At 36.6% G+C, this 17,084-nt stretch overlaps 1 protein-coding gene across 2 annotated transcripts in view; it reads right to left on the bottom strand.

Annotated features, from left to right (window-relative positions):
- Positions 1-1,766: 1,766 nt before the first annotated feature.
- ZCWPW2 (zinc finger CW-type and PWWP domain containing 2) overlaps positions 1,767-17,084 on the bottom strand; it is a 126,636-nt gene continuing 111,318 nt past the window's right edge. For both annotated transcript variants that reach the window (XM_040636887.1, XM_040636888.1), the window contains 4 exons: positions 12,833-12,891; positions 11,634-11,701; positions 5,593-5,699; positions 1,767-2,382 (listed from right to left, as the gene is read on the bottom strand). In XM_040636887.1, the coding sequence (XP_040492821.1) occupies positions 2,221-2,382; positions 5,593-5,699; positions 11,634-11,701; positions 12,833-12,891 (396 nt within the window). In that variant the 3' untranslated portion in view covers positions 1,767-2,220. The remainder of the gene's footprint in view (positions 2,383-5,592; positions 5,700-11,633; positions 11,702-12,832; positions 12,892-17,084) is intronic.

Below are 17,084 nucleotides of genomic sequence, written 5' to 3'. Positions count from 1 at the left end.
AGTGTTACTTCTGCTCACGCCATTCTCTGTGCTGCTGGTGTGGTCTTGCAGAAAGGTAAAAGGGATTCCACTAACACTCTTCACTTGGCCCCTGCAGTCATAAACACCTTAGCCTGGATACACAGAACTGCTCTTCTGCTGTGACAACCTTCACACCAACACACGGTCACTCTGGCTAATTCAACAAGCAATAGGGCCAAGATGCTGTATTGCTCTTTCTTCTCTCTTCGAGCTTTGGTTTTGTTTCCAGGTGCGTGCAATGCCCTTTCTCCGACCCTGTGCTCCCAGGAGAGAGGTAGGTATGGAAAGCGAGCAGCTGTGGGCACTAGAGAAGGATGTGCATTAGTCTTCATGAAGCATGAGAGACTATGGACTCTGAGAAACAAACTGAGGGCTTCAGAGGGGAGGGGAGTGGGGGAATGGGATAGACTGGTGATGGGTAGTAAGGAGGGCAAGTATTGCATGGTGCACTGGGTGTTATACGCAACTAATGAATCATCGAACTGTACATCAGAAACCAGGGATGTACTGTATGGTGACTAACATAATATAATAAAAAAACATAAAATAAATAAATAAATAAATAAATAAATAAATAAATAAATAAGGGACAAGCACATTCAACCAGCAGACATGAGTTAGGTCATCACGGGGCAATTCGGGGCCCAGCCATTGGGGAAACAAGCCAGACAGAAGCATGGGGAGAGAAAAGTGCTCCTGGCAGAGGGCACAGTGAATGCAAAGGCTTGGACTCAGGCCTGAGGCACATGTGGGACAATCACACCCCTGGGTGGCCCACAGAGAGGCAGGCCATGGTGGGAGAGGTGTGGCTGGAGAGGATGGGCAGGAGGGGAGCAGACCACAGAGAGGACCAAAGGTTATGTTCCGAAAATATCACTCTGGTTACTGAAGGAGAATGGGCTCTGTGTAGAAGAGGACAGGGAGACTCCTAACCCTAACCTTAGCAACCCCTAACACCAATGCTAACAAATAATACCAACCCCAATGAAATCATCACAAAACCAGCAAATACATTCCTACACCTGTCTCAAAATAGATATAAGAAGCCTGATCAGAAAAATTGCAAAACCAAAAGCTCTTAAATATATTGTGCATCATAAGCAAGTGTCTCTTCACAAACATCTCAAAGGTTATTCAATATACTGAAAACAAGCAATGTTCTACTCCACAATAAATTTTTAAATAAAAACATGTGGTCAGGGGGGTGGGGGATTGGGATAGGCCGGTGATGGATATTAAGGAGGGCACATATTGCATGGTGCACTGGGTGTTATATGCAAATAATGAATCATGGAACATTGCATCAAAAACTGGGGATGTATTGTATGGTGACCAATATAACAAAATAAAAATGATTAAAAAAAAAAAAAAGAACATAGAAGGACCCTCAACAAAACGGGTCATGGGGATCCCTACAGGATGGGCTTGGAGGGGAGATGTTAAGGGAGTGGTATTGCATGGTATACTTTTTGCCTTCCTATATTGTTTATGGAATTTTTTTAAATGAGAATATGCTTAATTTATCTTTTTATATTTTTCACCACATTTTCCCATCCTCGCCTTCAGAGATACTGATTCAATGGGGAAGCATTCAGGATTCTGATCTTCCACAGCCTCTCCACCTCCCACTAGACTCTGTTAATCAGTTTTGGGAATCGTGGTGGAAATGATTATATATCAGGCAACATAAGGCAATATAAGGCAACTGACACCTCTGAGAAAAGCGCCAACTCTATTATACAATAGTTTTTTATTATTTCCTTTTATTTTCTAGTAGCTTAATTCCACTATCAATACACATTCTCCTGTCTCTACTACACTTAAATTATCTGTACGAATTATAATCGCCTTGACAGCCATCTAAATAGCCGCATTTGAATAAAGGGCCTAAATAATCGTTGTAAAGCATGTGTTTGTGCAGTAAGTTTATAAACCATTTTAACATTAAAGCAAACAAGAAAAAAAATCTACAAATACAAATATCAGGGCTTCTTAAATCCTAAATTTTTAACACTAACTTAAGTACCATTTGATTGGTTCTCAAAACAATGGCTATTCTCACAGTATAAAATAGAAAGTTATTATAAATATCAGCTTTGGTATAACATACCTATTTCCCTATTTTCAAGTTTTTGACTTCGGGAAAATATAAACATGTAAGTGTTTTTATAATTAACTTTTGAAAATATTGATAATACCTTAAAATTCAGACATTAGAGCATCTATTTCTTTAAATTTGTTAGTTATATTTTCAATACATTCTCCAGCTTTTAATTTTATCCCATCAATTACAAGATAGTCCTCTTCATAGTAGTTTTCAAATGGACTGCCTGCAGGAACTTCAGGGCTGCATTTAGATAACTGCAAAAATAACCATACAATTCATCAGAACTATATGAAATTTACTGGAAGACCAGGCTTAATTATTTGAACAAAACGTATAGTCAGTAACTCCACGAGCCACAGCAGTTACACAAAGCGTTCTGTTGTGCTGGTGGGCAAATAACGATCCCCATGCAGAGGAGAACGTATAGTAATGTGTTAAGAAGAACCGATTATTCAGGCCCTACCACTTTCCCCAACTTTATACATACTTAGTTTTAATATTAAGCTTTGGGGAAACATGATCAGTTTCATTCCATGAGTCTTCTATATTTATTTTTATAATTATTATTATAGGGAATACAACTTAAAACTGTTTAAGTCACACATTCTCTGGCTATCTTCTCATAAGCCTCTGCATTACTTACAAATAGCAATCGTTTGCTCTAGCTCAGTAGGAAGGGACACTAGAAAAACAATGCAAGCACCCATAAAAAACATGCAAAATTTTTAACTTCAAGGTTCATTAAAGGTAGAGTGAACTTCCATGAAATTAAGAAAAAAAATAATTTCTACAAGTATTTTCACATATCAAAACATGTACCTTTAAATACAAGTAATTATTCACTAAACTCTGTCTTATCATCTTACTTATATATGGCTTATCTAATTCAGGTGGATTTTATAAAAATCTGATATTAATTCCCTCTCACGGCTTGCAAAGCTGGGGCATGACAACCAGTGTTAATATTAGCTAAAGATGAGTGTAATTAGGAAGGTGACTTTACTAAGGAAAATAATCTCATAAAACATTTCAGCGAAAAATAGAAAAGAATTTTGATGATTCACGTGGGTAAGATTTTTTTTTTTTATGTTGCTACTCTCACCCATTGGTATAAATGATTGAGAGTAATCATCCTGAACCCTCATACATGAAATGAAGGATGAAAATACCATCAAATTTACAACTTTGAAAAGAGCTCAAACAATACCTGCTCAGAGAATAAACATGCTCAGAACCTTAAAATTATCAGGTGGCTCTTTTGGGGATGTTAGCTTGTAAGAGGCCACTTTCTCCTGCTCCAGTTTTAAGTGGTGTTAACTTTGGAAGCCATATTAATTTTCCCTACTAACTTAAAAAAAAAAAGCAAGAAAAAGAAAAAAAAAAAAGAAAAAGAAAAAGAAAGAAACCCCTGAGGTGATCATTTCTTTTCTTTTAAACTGGAAATTGTTCCAGCTTTGATAGTTGGTTTCATTGCTATTCTCCTCATTTAAAAGTGAACAAGGCCCTAAATACTGAACCTGGTGTGAATGCCAGACTTACAAAGCTCAGTGTGGAGAATGGCTTATGAACCAGTCTGCAGGAGGCACTCACCTGCCTGCCTGCAAGTTAAAATGGTTAATTTTTACAATTCCTCAATGGCTTTTGAAAGCATAAAATATTACAAGAAACTAAAACAAAAAGCAAGCTCCTGCCTGGTGATATATTAAAACTATGTATTTTACCTTAAGAAATAAAAATCAGAAGTAATTTTCTGTTCTATCACGTTACTGGTTAGAATGGTAAAATAGAAGCCTATTCTGTGGCTGTAAAAGCTACAGGACATCTCTATAAAAATCAACCTGGCTGTAGTTTTGAAAAGACAAACTGCAAAGACTGAAAACACATTGCACAAAAGCATATGGTGCTCAAACAAAGTGCACATTTGCTAGAAAAGAATAATTTGTATATTAATTACATGTATATAATATATATGTCACCAGTCTATAGATCTTGTTGTACAGAAGGTAAGATCTAGATAGAGAAAACAAGTCTTATCAAAAAGGAACTCAAATTGGAAAAATGGCGTTCACAACCCACGCAAACTCAAATACAGGTTGATATTGCTGGTGCTAATTAAGAAAACTATGTTCTTCAAGTTGGTGAGAGTTTTCAGCATTAATTTTATTTTCCTTTAGCGTATTGATCTCTTTAACTGTAAATCTTCTATATTTTGCTTTCTAACTCAGTAAGGGAGGTGTTTATGAATCATCTTTTTTCTCGTTGGAGTCCTGAATGAAATCATGCAATTGCGCAGTCTGCCAAAGAGTGTAAACAACCTTGTCCATGTACAAATCCACCTTTTTCAGTATCTGAGAAGAGACAGATTCGGGAATGGGTCGTTGCTCAAGGCGGGACTGTGGGAGATGAGATCAAGTCAGGAAATCTCAGCCCTTTTTCTCTCCAGTGACCGCCACTGCCAATTCTCATCTGTAATAACAGCTAACTTTAGGTGTCGGTAACTATGCAAAGCACTTTTCCCAGTTTGCCTTATTTAGAAAAATCCTCTGTGGCATGTGATAAGCAACCGTGCCAAATTACACAAGTCCTCAATGGCAGGGCTCGGATTGGGACATTGATATGATATCCCAGAGTCAGGCTCCTAACCACTGTGCTCTCTCGACTCCAGGCACAGTACGTATCTACACAAATGAACGAAAGAATGAATGAAACCTTAAGGATACAGGAGTCTTGCTGCCATTCTTTTCCCTATTTCGAGAACAGCTGTACTGCCTTGTAAAAGGGTCTGCCTTATGACTTATTCTTCTCACACCTACCACATTGCTGCTCTGTATTAATGACCTGGACTAGGACCCTCATTTTATTTGCACGAACATGGCGCTGATGTGCTGAGCAGTTTGTCAACCAACTTAAAATTATGTTGTCACCTACAAATACTGAATAAAGTAAGCACACACAGACTTTCTCAGCCCAACATAGGCAGCCAAAAGGAGAAAACAAACGGAAAATTCTAACTCCAGTGTGTTAATAATGAGGGCTGTCCTACAGAGGTGGTCCCTGTGCCCGAACCAAGCAAGGCAGATGTCCTAGCAAGCTGCTCTTAGCCTGGCCCGTTCTCCTGACTGTGAAGCGGGGTACCAGTGGACAGGTCTCTCTGCTGCCGCACCCCATCAGCTGCTATGAGCCCCCCTCCATCCTTCACTCCAACCTCAAAGATCTGAAATACAAAGAGCTCCTCCACTCACAGATTTTTTTTCAAAGACTGATAGATGTATTCTGACTTTCCCACAGACTACTCATTTATTATTCACTTCAGGATAACCAAGGGCTCAAATTTCAGAAGGGAAAAAGGAAGTTCTCCATATAGTTCAAATGGACATGCAGAAACCGTTTCTGCCATTGGAAGGCTCTGAAGTCGCTGTTGAGGCCGAGCACGCTTACCAGGCCACCTGTGCCGCTGCACTTACCATCTCTCCACGCGCCTCCTCAGACGCGTCAGGGGCCGCCGAGGGCTCGAGTGCCCGCTGGAGCATTTGCTCCAGCTCTTTCAGTAAAACTTCTGTCTCAGACACAACTAAAAGACATCAGTACAAAAATGCCACATCTTCAGTAATTCAATCAAATCCATAATCTTAACTGCCCCCAAAGGGAAAATTGTCTAAATGTTACAAGATAAAAAATAAATATTTTGTCTAATTTTCACATAGGACCTCTGCCTGATGCAAAATAATTATGGATTTCCAGGTGAATATTTTATAATTATTCCTTTAAAAATGTAGGTAATATTCTTGCTGTGGCTCACTAGAAGTGTTTTTCGTTTTGTTTTGTTTTTTTAAATCGGGGCCAAACTAAACTTTTTTTATAAATCGGGGTCAGCAAGCTTTTCCTATGAAGGGACAGAGGGTAAATGTTGCAGGCTTTGTGGTCTCAGTCACAACCACTCGATTCTGCTGCTACAGTCCAAACTACAGACATGTCCTTAAACAAATGTGAAGGACTATATTTCTATCAAATTTTATTTACAAAAGCAAGTGGCTTGTGGGCCACAGTTTGCCATCCCTACAGTAAACTATTAAAATTACTGTTTAAAAGGGGAAACCATGTAATTAAGTGGCTAGGCTAAACACAGCCTAGTCTATTCCTAATTCAAACACCAACACATCTCAATTGCTTAACCTGATATCTATCTGTATCTATATCTGTGTGTAGATATGGATATATTTTAAATACCACACTTATAAAATTTGTGTGTGTGTACTACTGTGACATGAATTCACTGAACTTGCTAAGATAAAATAACAACCCCATAAAAGAAGTGAACTACTATTATATAACTATAGACACATCTACTGATTAATAACAAGCAGTTGAATTCCTGACTGAAATAAAATAAACACTTCAGCTGATACAGTCTTGTTGAAATAAAAATCAAGGAAAGGAGACCACATGTGGCCTGCGGTCCTGTACAACAGACAGATGGAGCATCTGAGAAGTCCTTCCAAAGGCAACATGATTCAAAGAGAAAGGCCATGAATATACACCTCATCATTTTCCACTCTGGTGACAAAAATCTGACATACCACCTCCTATTATCCACCATTCTTTGGCAGGTCACCAAAAATCACACGAGGTAGAGCAGCTAAAAGTTCATGGAACATGAAAATAGACCCACGCAGGACATACGCTTTCAAGCTAAAATATTATCAATGAATATGGAAGCAAGGCATTCTCAGCACTAGGGTGAACATATTTTAAAATTTTCTAACTAATCATGTTTAGGAAGAGTGCATAGGATATATGCATTCCTTTATGTGTGTATGAACACACACACACGGGCATCCTTGTAAACTAAGCATGTGGTAAGGTGAAAAAGAGAGATTGTTAATGTGAAAATTTTTATGTTTCCTTTCCTCCATTTCAAAAGAATCCATGTTTTATTAGAATCTTCTTTGGTGATAATTTTCTCTTATCTTTTACTCATTAGAAGGACATTTTAAAATTCTGCTAGAACATTATTAAATAATAGTGTTAAATAAAGTCATGAGAGGTTATGAAATAGAAAAATTTCCCCTTCTTGGTTGTCACTGCAGTACAAAAAAACAATTTTTAGTTAACATTTTTCACATTACAATTTTACCTACAAAAATAATTTTTCTGTCAATACTTATCACTCGCCCCAAGTACTTTTACATTCATTCAACAAATATCAATTATTTGCCTACTAAGGGCAAGGCACTCAAGAGAGTAGGCACAGACCAATGAGCCTTTCTGGCCATCATCTCTTCCCAGCCAATCTCAGGTTTTCTCTATGGAAGACTTCTTTCAAAACAGTTTGAAAGTAGTTTTGTATAAGCCATCTGCATACCACAGAACCATTTCCTATGTTTAAAAACACAACAAAAACTGAACTGACCTGTTAGTTGTGCCCACATATATATGTGTCCTGTGTAATTGCTAAAGTATAAGAACACGGAATTTGAACTATCACATTCTAGAACAATCGTATTCAAAATTTGGTAAGTATAAGAATCACCTGGAGAATATACTAAAAAAAACATGAATGCAACTCATGTCTACTGAATCAGAATTTTCTACAGGCATGTACATTCTTATTGAAGCAATTCTGTTAATGGAATTAACCTCTGTTTATGATAGATTTCCTACTTAGTGACCTGTTACTTCACAGATGATACTTGTGGTTATCTTCACACTGACTCTCCAGTCCCACTCACAGACGTTGTGCTTTCCTACTTTACATTCTGAGTCTATGGAAATTGATACTGACATTTAATGCACTGTTGAGAAGATGGATTTTGAGCTATGCTGTAAAGGAAAAATGGCACACAAACATCTTTATATTTCTAAGGCTAGGCTAAAATACAATCAATTTATGATAATGAATGTCATTGCCGAATGGCATTGTAGGCCCTCCATTTTCAAGTGATCTGGAAAAATATGTACACTGCCTTTTGATCAAAGGGTAGATAAAGTAATGGATGACTTCATAAATCAACCAGGGTTCATAACACCAACTTGACTGATGTCAAATTCTGCTGCCAGAGCGATGGGAGGTTTGCTTTTCTAAATAGGTATTCCTATATTGTAAACTGATAGAGTTCAAAAATAATTCTCAAGAAACAGCAGTTACTGTAATCTACAAACTAGTTTATCAAAATTGGCCAATGATATCCTCCAAAGATAGAGACAGAATGAATGCCTTTGCTGATTGCATGACCAATCATCTTCTATCAATACTGATTATCTTGTAGTTTCACTGACTTGTTTCAATTTGTTGTTTAGAGTAAAGTGGAGGCATTACAGTTATTCCATCACTCAGAGCAAGTTTTTTTAAAAAGTAAGAAAAAGGTATCTCTTATCCTGAAGTCTGTATCTGGCTTTTAAAAATGAATTTTTATACAATAATCTGTGTAGTTTTTCCATTCCTGATAAGAAGTAACTTATTATTGGTCTAAATAAATCAGTCACTATTTTAAAAGTCTTCAAGTGTATATTTATGGAGTTTTGTCCAATCTCTACTTTTCTACTAAATGTTTAAAGAAGCTGTTTATTTCCTATGTAAAGAGGCTATTGGTTAGGCTACCTATCCCAAAGCTGGCACTGAAAAATATCATCTTCAATAAACTTTCAGGGTCACTTCAATATTGAAATTTTGAAGGCATTCTTATGGAAGAGGGTAAGGAGGACAAAAAAGTACTTGGGTTTTGTTTTGTTATTAAGTAACCACAAACACTCCTCTTGTGTGCTTACAATTTAAATGTAGAGATGAGTAAAATACAAGTTGGAATGTAATGAAGAAGAGAGCACAGTTCCTGGAGACACAAACAGAAATAGGAGGCAAGGAGTTTTCTAGGAAAGGGGCATGTGGGCCAACCCCACCTTTTAGTCTAGAGGCTAAAGGTAACTCCAAACCAAGAGTAGTTGGGCAAAGTGTGTCCCAAGCACCAAGAAATCACCTTTCTCCCTGTCACCCCTTCTACCTCCTAGCCCCAGCCCCTAAGGCCTTCATGTTCTCTCCTAGGGCTTTCCCCATGATCCAGACCTTTCCTGTATTAACCATTCTTTTCCATGCTTATTTGTCACAGGTGGGGTGAAGAATATATCCTTTGCTAATATATTCATGAATGCCATAGATTATCATTTGAACATGGATAATATGCCAACTTTTTGTTTATTTAAACTTTTATAGACTGTCTACTACCCAAAAAGAAATGAGGTATTTACCAACAAAAACCAATGATACAACAAAACAAATGATGAAAACCCAAAAAGACAAAAAGAAATTAAAATCAGTTCATTAAAGGGGTATGAAGGGCAATAATGAAATCTTAAAATTGCTTAGGTCAACTACCTGTACTGTACCAAAACCTGATAGTTAGCTTTACAGTTCCTGATATTCAAAGCAACCAAGGAAACAGCTGCACACTTTGATTAATTTTAAGAAGATATGTGACTTAGAAACACCATATAACTTTTTGAGTGTCTCGGTTTCCCTATTGATAAAATGGGAGATATAACATCTACCTTATTTACTTCATACAGATCTTACAAGGGCTAAATAAATATATATGAAGCATTTAGAACAGTGAAGACACATAGTAATTGTTACAGGAGTTGGCTATTATTATTACTATTGGTATTATCTTTCATCATTATAGATGAATCTTCTTGTCCCTAAACACTGAAAAGAAAATGAGTTAGAGAGACAATACAAATATAATTCATAATATTCCTGGTAGTATTTTCCCCAAAACACAGATATGCTTGCTCCACAAACAGCTATTTCTTAGATTAAATCTGCATAGGCATGGGCCTACAGTTTAAATTATTTAATGATTCCTCAACTTTTTCTATTAATTTCCAGAAATCCTCTCCTTGTTGGATAAGAGGGCTTCTACTGCATGTCTTTATCACAGATGAAGCAACTGACACTTGGACAGATAAAGCAGCTACCCTAATTAGCTCTCCTCCTGACCTCCAACTAAGAAAGAAAGAAAAGCAAAGGGTAGAGTTTAAAACCCAGAAAGGAATAGCAAATCTGGGCAGGAGGCTGATGGGAAACTTTAGCACCTGGGAGTGTAAGGAAAATGGCTCCAAAAAGTAGGGCAGACATTCAAGTAGAAGATAATTTTCGCTTGATCTAGGACTGATCCTACCTCAAGCCAAGAAGAAAAGGAGTGATTTCAGAGACTTAGATCAAGGGATCCACTGAAATATGGGTAGGGGTAAAAACTGAGGGGGGGTTAATCCACTGAAAAAGAACCACTCTTTCAAGAAGTAGGCAGCTCTTGCAAAGAACACAGTAGACTAGATGTTTCTGCTTTTTAGTTGTTTGAAATGGGATAAAGGAGTAAAACACAGATCAGGTTAATGATCTGAACAATTAACTATTGAGACTTGAGAGCCCCACAGAATGTGAGAGTCCTGAAAGGGCGTCAGTGGATAACTATGCAGATGCATTCACTCATTTATGCAGAAGAGTGATTTCCAGTCAATGGACTCCTGGCTCTGAGGGCTTTCTTCTGCGGTAGCCCCTGTGAGTTGGAGGTGGAAAGGATCCCAGCATTGGAGCCCTCAGCTGTAGTACCAAAGTTTCCTAGTGGGAACTCAGTCCAGGGATAAACTGACTTTTGCCTTTCTACAGGAATATTTGAACTAATTATGTGAGGCAAAGGGACAACATAGCCAAGAAAAGGCACCCAAGTTAGCAGGAAAGTAGTAGCAGAATACATTTAAGAAGAGACAAAAACAACAGAATTTTGTAGTGGTTTAGGAGAACAAAAGGATTTTAAAAAAATAACTACTCTGTCCTTCTTCAGACTGCTTTCCTTTCTTTTAATAAGACTACAGATGAATGGCTTATTTAGTCAGTTGAAACACAGCGCTGTAGGTCCTGGGGGTGGCCACAAAGGAGAGGAAATATGGCATGGACAACTTCTTGGGGTTTAATGGGCTTTGGAACCTCTGTGGGGCTGCCAAAGTTCCATCTTGCAAATAAGCACTTGCCTGCTTTTCAAGACTATTGAAAATGAAGGAAGAGTAAAGTGCTTTTGAAAACTAAAACTTTCTCCCTGCATTCCACATTCACCCTACTGTGTTCTAATACCAATGGCAATTAATTCAGCTGGAAGCCCCAAGTTGCTGCTTTTCTTCTTTCTCTCCCTTTGGCATCCCGAGGACCCCAATAATTTTGGAATGGAGAGGTCTGGATTTTAATGTATTGATGTGGGCATTTCCTCCCACAGCCACTGGTGCTTTATTTTTTTAAAAAATTAAATACATGACAGTGCTAGAGAAAATTTAATTCACGGGAATAGAAACCTAAAGACAACTGAAGAGATCTAGTATGTAAATCAATACCAAAACTGACCCACTAATAGTTCTCATATATGTATATATGTAAACATTTTTTTCTTCAAAAAATTACAACCACATTTGGTAGAATTAAAAAGAAGTAAAAGAACTAAAAGCAGGATAGGCCTTCACATACCCATGTTTTCCTTTGATAAGGCATCATCTGAGCAAACATTTTCAAAAGAGCATTTTAAAATAGCTTTCCTAGAAAAAGAATTTGACAGATTCAGTTTCAAAAGATCAATCATGTATATTTAAGTGGCCACTTTTGTATATTCATTGATAATTATAAATTATGAATACGTTTCTTTATCTTGAGGTACTTTTCCTTGGTGGTTTTATACAGTAAGACAGCATGACAACAGTGAAAAACCAAAGGGAAATCACATTGATCTGAGTTCTCACTAGGTGAAAAGCACTAATGATCCACTGAGTACCTTATATAGGCTTTTTCATGTAATCCTCCCCCCCAAAACCTACTAAGAAATTGCTACTCTCATTTTATAAAGAACCTGAGGCTCTGAGAAATTGAGAACTTTGACAATGTAGGAAATGGTTGAGCATGACACAGCTAAATTCTCTAGAACTACAAAATCCATGCTTTTCCCATGACACTGTGTTGCTGACTTAGAGTCAGAAAACATTTTTTCAAATGCATTTTCTCTAACCATAAGATCTTGAGAAAGCCATTTAGTTTCTCTAAGTCATGTTTTTCATCTTTTAAATAAGGATGATTATGATATACCCCCTACCTATTTGGTGGGGTTACTGTGAAGTATAACTAAGATAAGGCAGTAAGTCCTTTTTTAAAAATTAAGTATTCATCCTCTGAAAGAGGACAAAGAATAGAAAAGGACTATCATATCAGGAGTCAGACTTTGTCTTTGAGTAGGACTCCTTTTAATACATTACCATTCATCAAAAAAAAAAAAAAAGTAAATAAACAGTGTGGTTGGTTCAATGATAAACACTAAAACTTGTCATTGGTGGCTTATCAGTTCATTATAAAGGCCTGTTTCTGGTTTGCACTATTTTTAAACCAAACACCTGCTTCTCATCTGCTTGCTCATGCGATGTTAATCTTCGAAAGTTCTGCTTCAACATATTTGTATAAACATAAAACTTTCTCCATACTTCTAAAACTACTACTTATCACCTTAATTCTTTTAGAAAATGTTAATGTTTCCTTAGAGAAAAAGAATCAAGAATCGGGGGAAATGTCATAATGATTAAATCATATATATATATATATACATATATATACACACACACACACATATATATATATATACACATTTCAATTTTATCATAATACTTTTCAATTAAAAGAAATACCTTTTCCTTCTCCTAAATTTGGGTTTCTTCTTTTCAGTAGTGTTCTTGGAAACTTGCATCTATAAAATAACAACAAAAAGATGACTTAGCTCAAATGGGACTAGATGAGTTCAGTAAGATAATGGGTCCTATATGGTCTAAGTAATTCAGTCCAGAAGAAAAACTCTGGCCCACAGCTCTCAACCACACCTGGAACCCCAAGTCAACCACTTCATAGCCACTAAAATTACACTGATCTGCTCAACTTCCAGGCATAGTAGACTAATCCAATATGAGTGCCCATCTCCCATGTCCACTCCCCCTTCTCACTTCACAAACATATAATAACACCAGGTAAAATAATCTTTAAGTTTTAAAACATTTATGACCTTTAAAGAAAGAAAAAGAACCATTCAGATGCCAGAAACAGGAGTGCAAAAACTATACAGATAGGAAGTGACATGGTCAAGGCCTACAAAAAAATGTATACCGGGATAAGGCCAAAAGAGTTTGGGATTTTGATATCTAAACAAACACGAGATGAAGGATGTGAAGAAACTGGCACCTCCATACATTGTTGGTAGGAATGTGAAATGGTGGAGCCACTTTGGAATACAGTTGGACAGTTCTTCAAGATGTTAAACAGAGAATTACCTTATGATTCAGCAATTCCACTCCTAGGTATATACCCAAGAGAAGTGAAAACATTATGTCCATACAAGAAATTGCATATGAATGTTTATAACAGCATTATTCATAATAGCCCCAAAGTAGAAACAACCCAATGTTCATTGATGGATAGATAATATGTGGTCTGTCCACACAATGCAACATTATTTAACCTTTAAAAACAACAAAGTCCCGGGGTGCCTGGGTGGCTCAGTCGTTAAGCGTCTGCCTTTGGCTCAGGGCGTGATCCTGGCGTTCTGGGATTGAGCCCCGCATCAGGCTCCTCCACTGGGAGCCTGCTTCTTCCTCTCCCACTCCCCCTGCTTGTGTTCCCTCTCTCGCTGGCTCTCTCTCTGTCAAATAAATAAATAAAATCTTAAAAAAAAAAAAAGTCCCGACAACTACTAAAACATGGATGAATCTTGAAGCCATTATGCTAAGTGAAAGGTGAAAAAAATCAGACACAAAGACCACATGTTGTACAACACCACTTATCCAAAATGTCCATAAAAAAAGGCAAATCCATAAAGACAAAGACAGATTAGTAGTTGCCAGGGACTAGTGGAAGGTGCAAAATGGGCAGTGACTACTAATGGGTATGAGGTTTCCTTGTGGGGTGATGAAAAAATGTTCTAAATTTATATAGTGGTACTGATGCGAAACTGTGATTATACTAAAAACCACTGAACTGCATACTTTAAAAGAGTGAATAAATTACATCTCAATAAAGCTATAATTTTTAAAAATTTTGGTGACATGGAAAAATGGAAAGTAAGGAGATAGAATAAAATATATCAACGATTAACAAAAGGAACCCAACGTAGCAATATAACTGTTAGAAAAAAGCATAATCAGAGATAAAAAAGGGTTATTACCTAATGCTAAAAGAAACAATCCACCCAGAAAGTATAACAGTCCTGACCTGTGCATACCTAGAATCTCAGCCATAAAATATATAAAGCAAAAAACAGAAAAGAATCACAAGTAGAAACTGATAAATCTACAGTTCAAATAAGATATTTTAATTTACTTCTCATACAAAAATGATAAAGCAAAATAATTAGCACAGAAACAGGAGCGTTCAACACACAAATAATAAGTTTACTCCAATAAACACATATTGAACCTGGCACTGAATAATTAAGGAATACATATAGTTTTCAATCCTGAAACATTTACAAATTTGACCACCTACTAGGTCACAAAGGAAGCCTCAAAATATTAAAGTAACCTCTCTGTTTTACAGACCACAGACACTGGCTAAAATGCAATAAAATAAGAAATCAAAACCCAAAAGATAGCTGAATAAAATCTGTAATCAATTCATAGATGTAGAAGACTTACATACTCCCATGAACCTACCTATGGTAAGGGCTATGATCTACGTCATTTAGATCAGAATTATTGTCCCACACTTTAGTTTTGGTATACGTGACTTATCTTCCCACCAGGTAATACATTTGTCTCCATGCCATACCTTGCATGCTATAGGTGCACATGATGTGCTTGTGGAATAAACGAATGAATAATATTCAGAGAAAGATATAATAAAAACAAATATCACAAGAAAAAACAGTGCCAGTGTTACTGTCCTTTCTGTACTGTCGTGGTTGTTGATTGAAGCATTTAACAAATTCATACAGTTTGCCCTCATCTCCTAAGATAGAACCTCAATGCAACTTTCACTTCAACGTTTGTTAGCTTCTTTTATTTGTCTTTTCAATTTAACCTGCTAAAGTGAGCAGTTTCTTAGCCCATTTTGTCTAAATCTTTCACAGTTACACTAATCTTAATAAAACTGATCTTGAATCAAGCATCCACACTGCAAGGGTGGGAACAATTTTTTTAATATATATGAAATGTTTAGCAGCTAGCAGAGTGCCATTCACATTGTATGTTCAAAAGCATTAACTATGATGAGATGAAGGTTGAATTTAATAACTCTCAAAGCATTATTAAACAGCTTAAATACCTTAATAACCATTCAAAAGAAGTCTGTATGAAACACTCAGGGAATTCATATTATTATGATGCTAAAAAATAAGTGGTTTTTTTTTGTGTGTGTGTAATCTTCAACCACAAAGTAATATTCAAATATTTTTTCCAGCCTTGTTTCATATATATATATATATATGTGTGTGTGATACACACACACACACATATATATATATATATAAGTAAATAAGGTAAAATAAGGTAAAAAAGCATATGGAAATATTATTGTCTAAATCATGTTCTACATCTCCAAAGACAATGTAGAGCTATTATTTCTACCTTGTTATTAAGGATCAGCTTAAATTATGTGCATATTTGAGTATAAAGTGAAAGGGTTGCTACAAGGGGAAATAAGATTAAAGTAACAGAGTACAAACTATTTCACAGGTATTAATAGAAAGAAATACTGTTAAATAGCTACCATAAATCAGGGAGATGTCTGTTAGAGATAATAAATTCCTTTCTACTTTGTTAAATATTCCATAGCAGTCAAAATGAACTAGTCAGTATTGCCAAATGCCCTGTACTTTCCCGCTCCAAGCCTTGATAAAATATGCTATGACGGAGAAGAGCACTGAATTTGGAATGACGGGATCATGATTTGAATTTAATCCCTAGTACTTACTAGCTGTATCATTCTGGTAAATCACTGACCACTGGAATATCTAGCAAGAGCCTGGAATAAAGTAGACACTTAATAAGTATTTTCTGACTAAATGACATTCTGTATTTCGGGACCCTCTTTTATAACTACTGCTAAAACGGTAACTACCTCAAAGCATTTGGGGGTGAGATGAAATTAAGTAACATCCTAGAAGGTATCTAACAGCACTCCACAATTAGTCAACGTTCAATCGTTGTTTAACCTGTTATACTAGTCCACTGGGCTAGTGTCAGAATTCTATTCTTTTTCCTTAGAGCATATGACAGAACTTGGTACTTTGGTATGATTGGACTTATGGTATTCCATTAGTTTTCCAAGGCTGTCATAACAAATTAACATAAACTTGGTAAAGCATCAGAAATTTACTTACTTATAGTTTTGTAGGATAGAAGTCTGTCTCTTATGGACAGACTCTTAAGGATACTTGTCATTGGATGAGGGCCCAACTAATCCGGGATGATCTCATATCAAAATCCTTACCTAATTTAATTACATCTGCAAAGATCCTTAATTCCAAATAAGGTCATTCCTGGAGAACGTATTTTCTGGGGCTACTATTCAACCCACAAGTAGATACTATAATCTTTATCTATTTCATCCCTTCCACTTCTCTTCCTGTGTTGCAGCTGATTCTCCTATGTTGTCAGCCTCGTGCTATTCAGAGTCAGGGCCACCATGTGCAGAATTAGCAACACCTGAGAGTCTGTCAGACATGCGAAATCTCAGGCCCATGCTAGGCTTACCCAATCAAAAACTCAGGGAGTGGGGCCCAGAAATCCATATTTAAATAGGTTCTTCAAACCAGAGTTTTCTAGGCGTTGGCCTAGCCCACACGTATCCATACAAATATAATGCTATATACTGTCATTGATTTTAAAGAAACAAAGCAAACAAAACAATTATTATTTAATGATAATTAGGACTGCTGACTGGAATGGCAAATGG

This window comes from Ursus maritimus, unplaced genomic scaffold (genome assembly GCF_017311325.1).
Source record: "Ursus maritimus isolate PB19 unplaced genomic scaffold, ASM1731132v1 scaffold_20, whole genome shotgun sequence".
In the NCBI taxonomy this organism is placed as follows: domain Eukaryota; kingdom Metazoa; phylum Chordata; class Mammalia; order Carnivora; family Ursidae; genus Ursus; species Ursus maritimus.
This window is presented reverse-complemented; position numbering and strand designations above follow the sequence as displayed.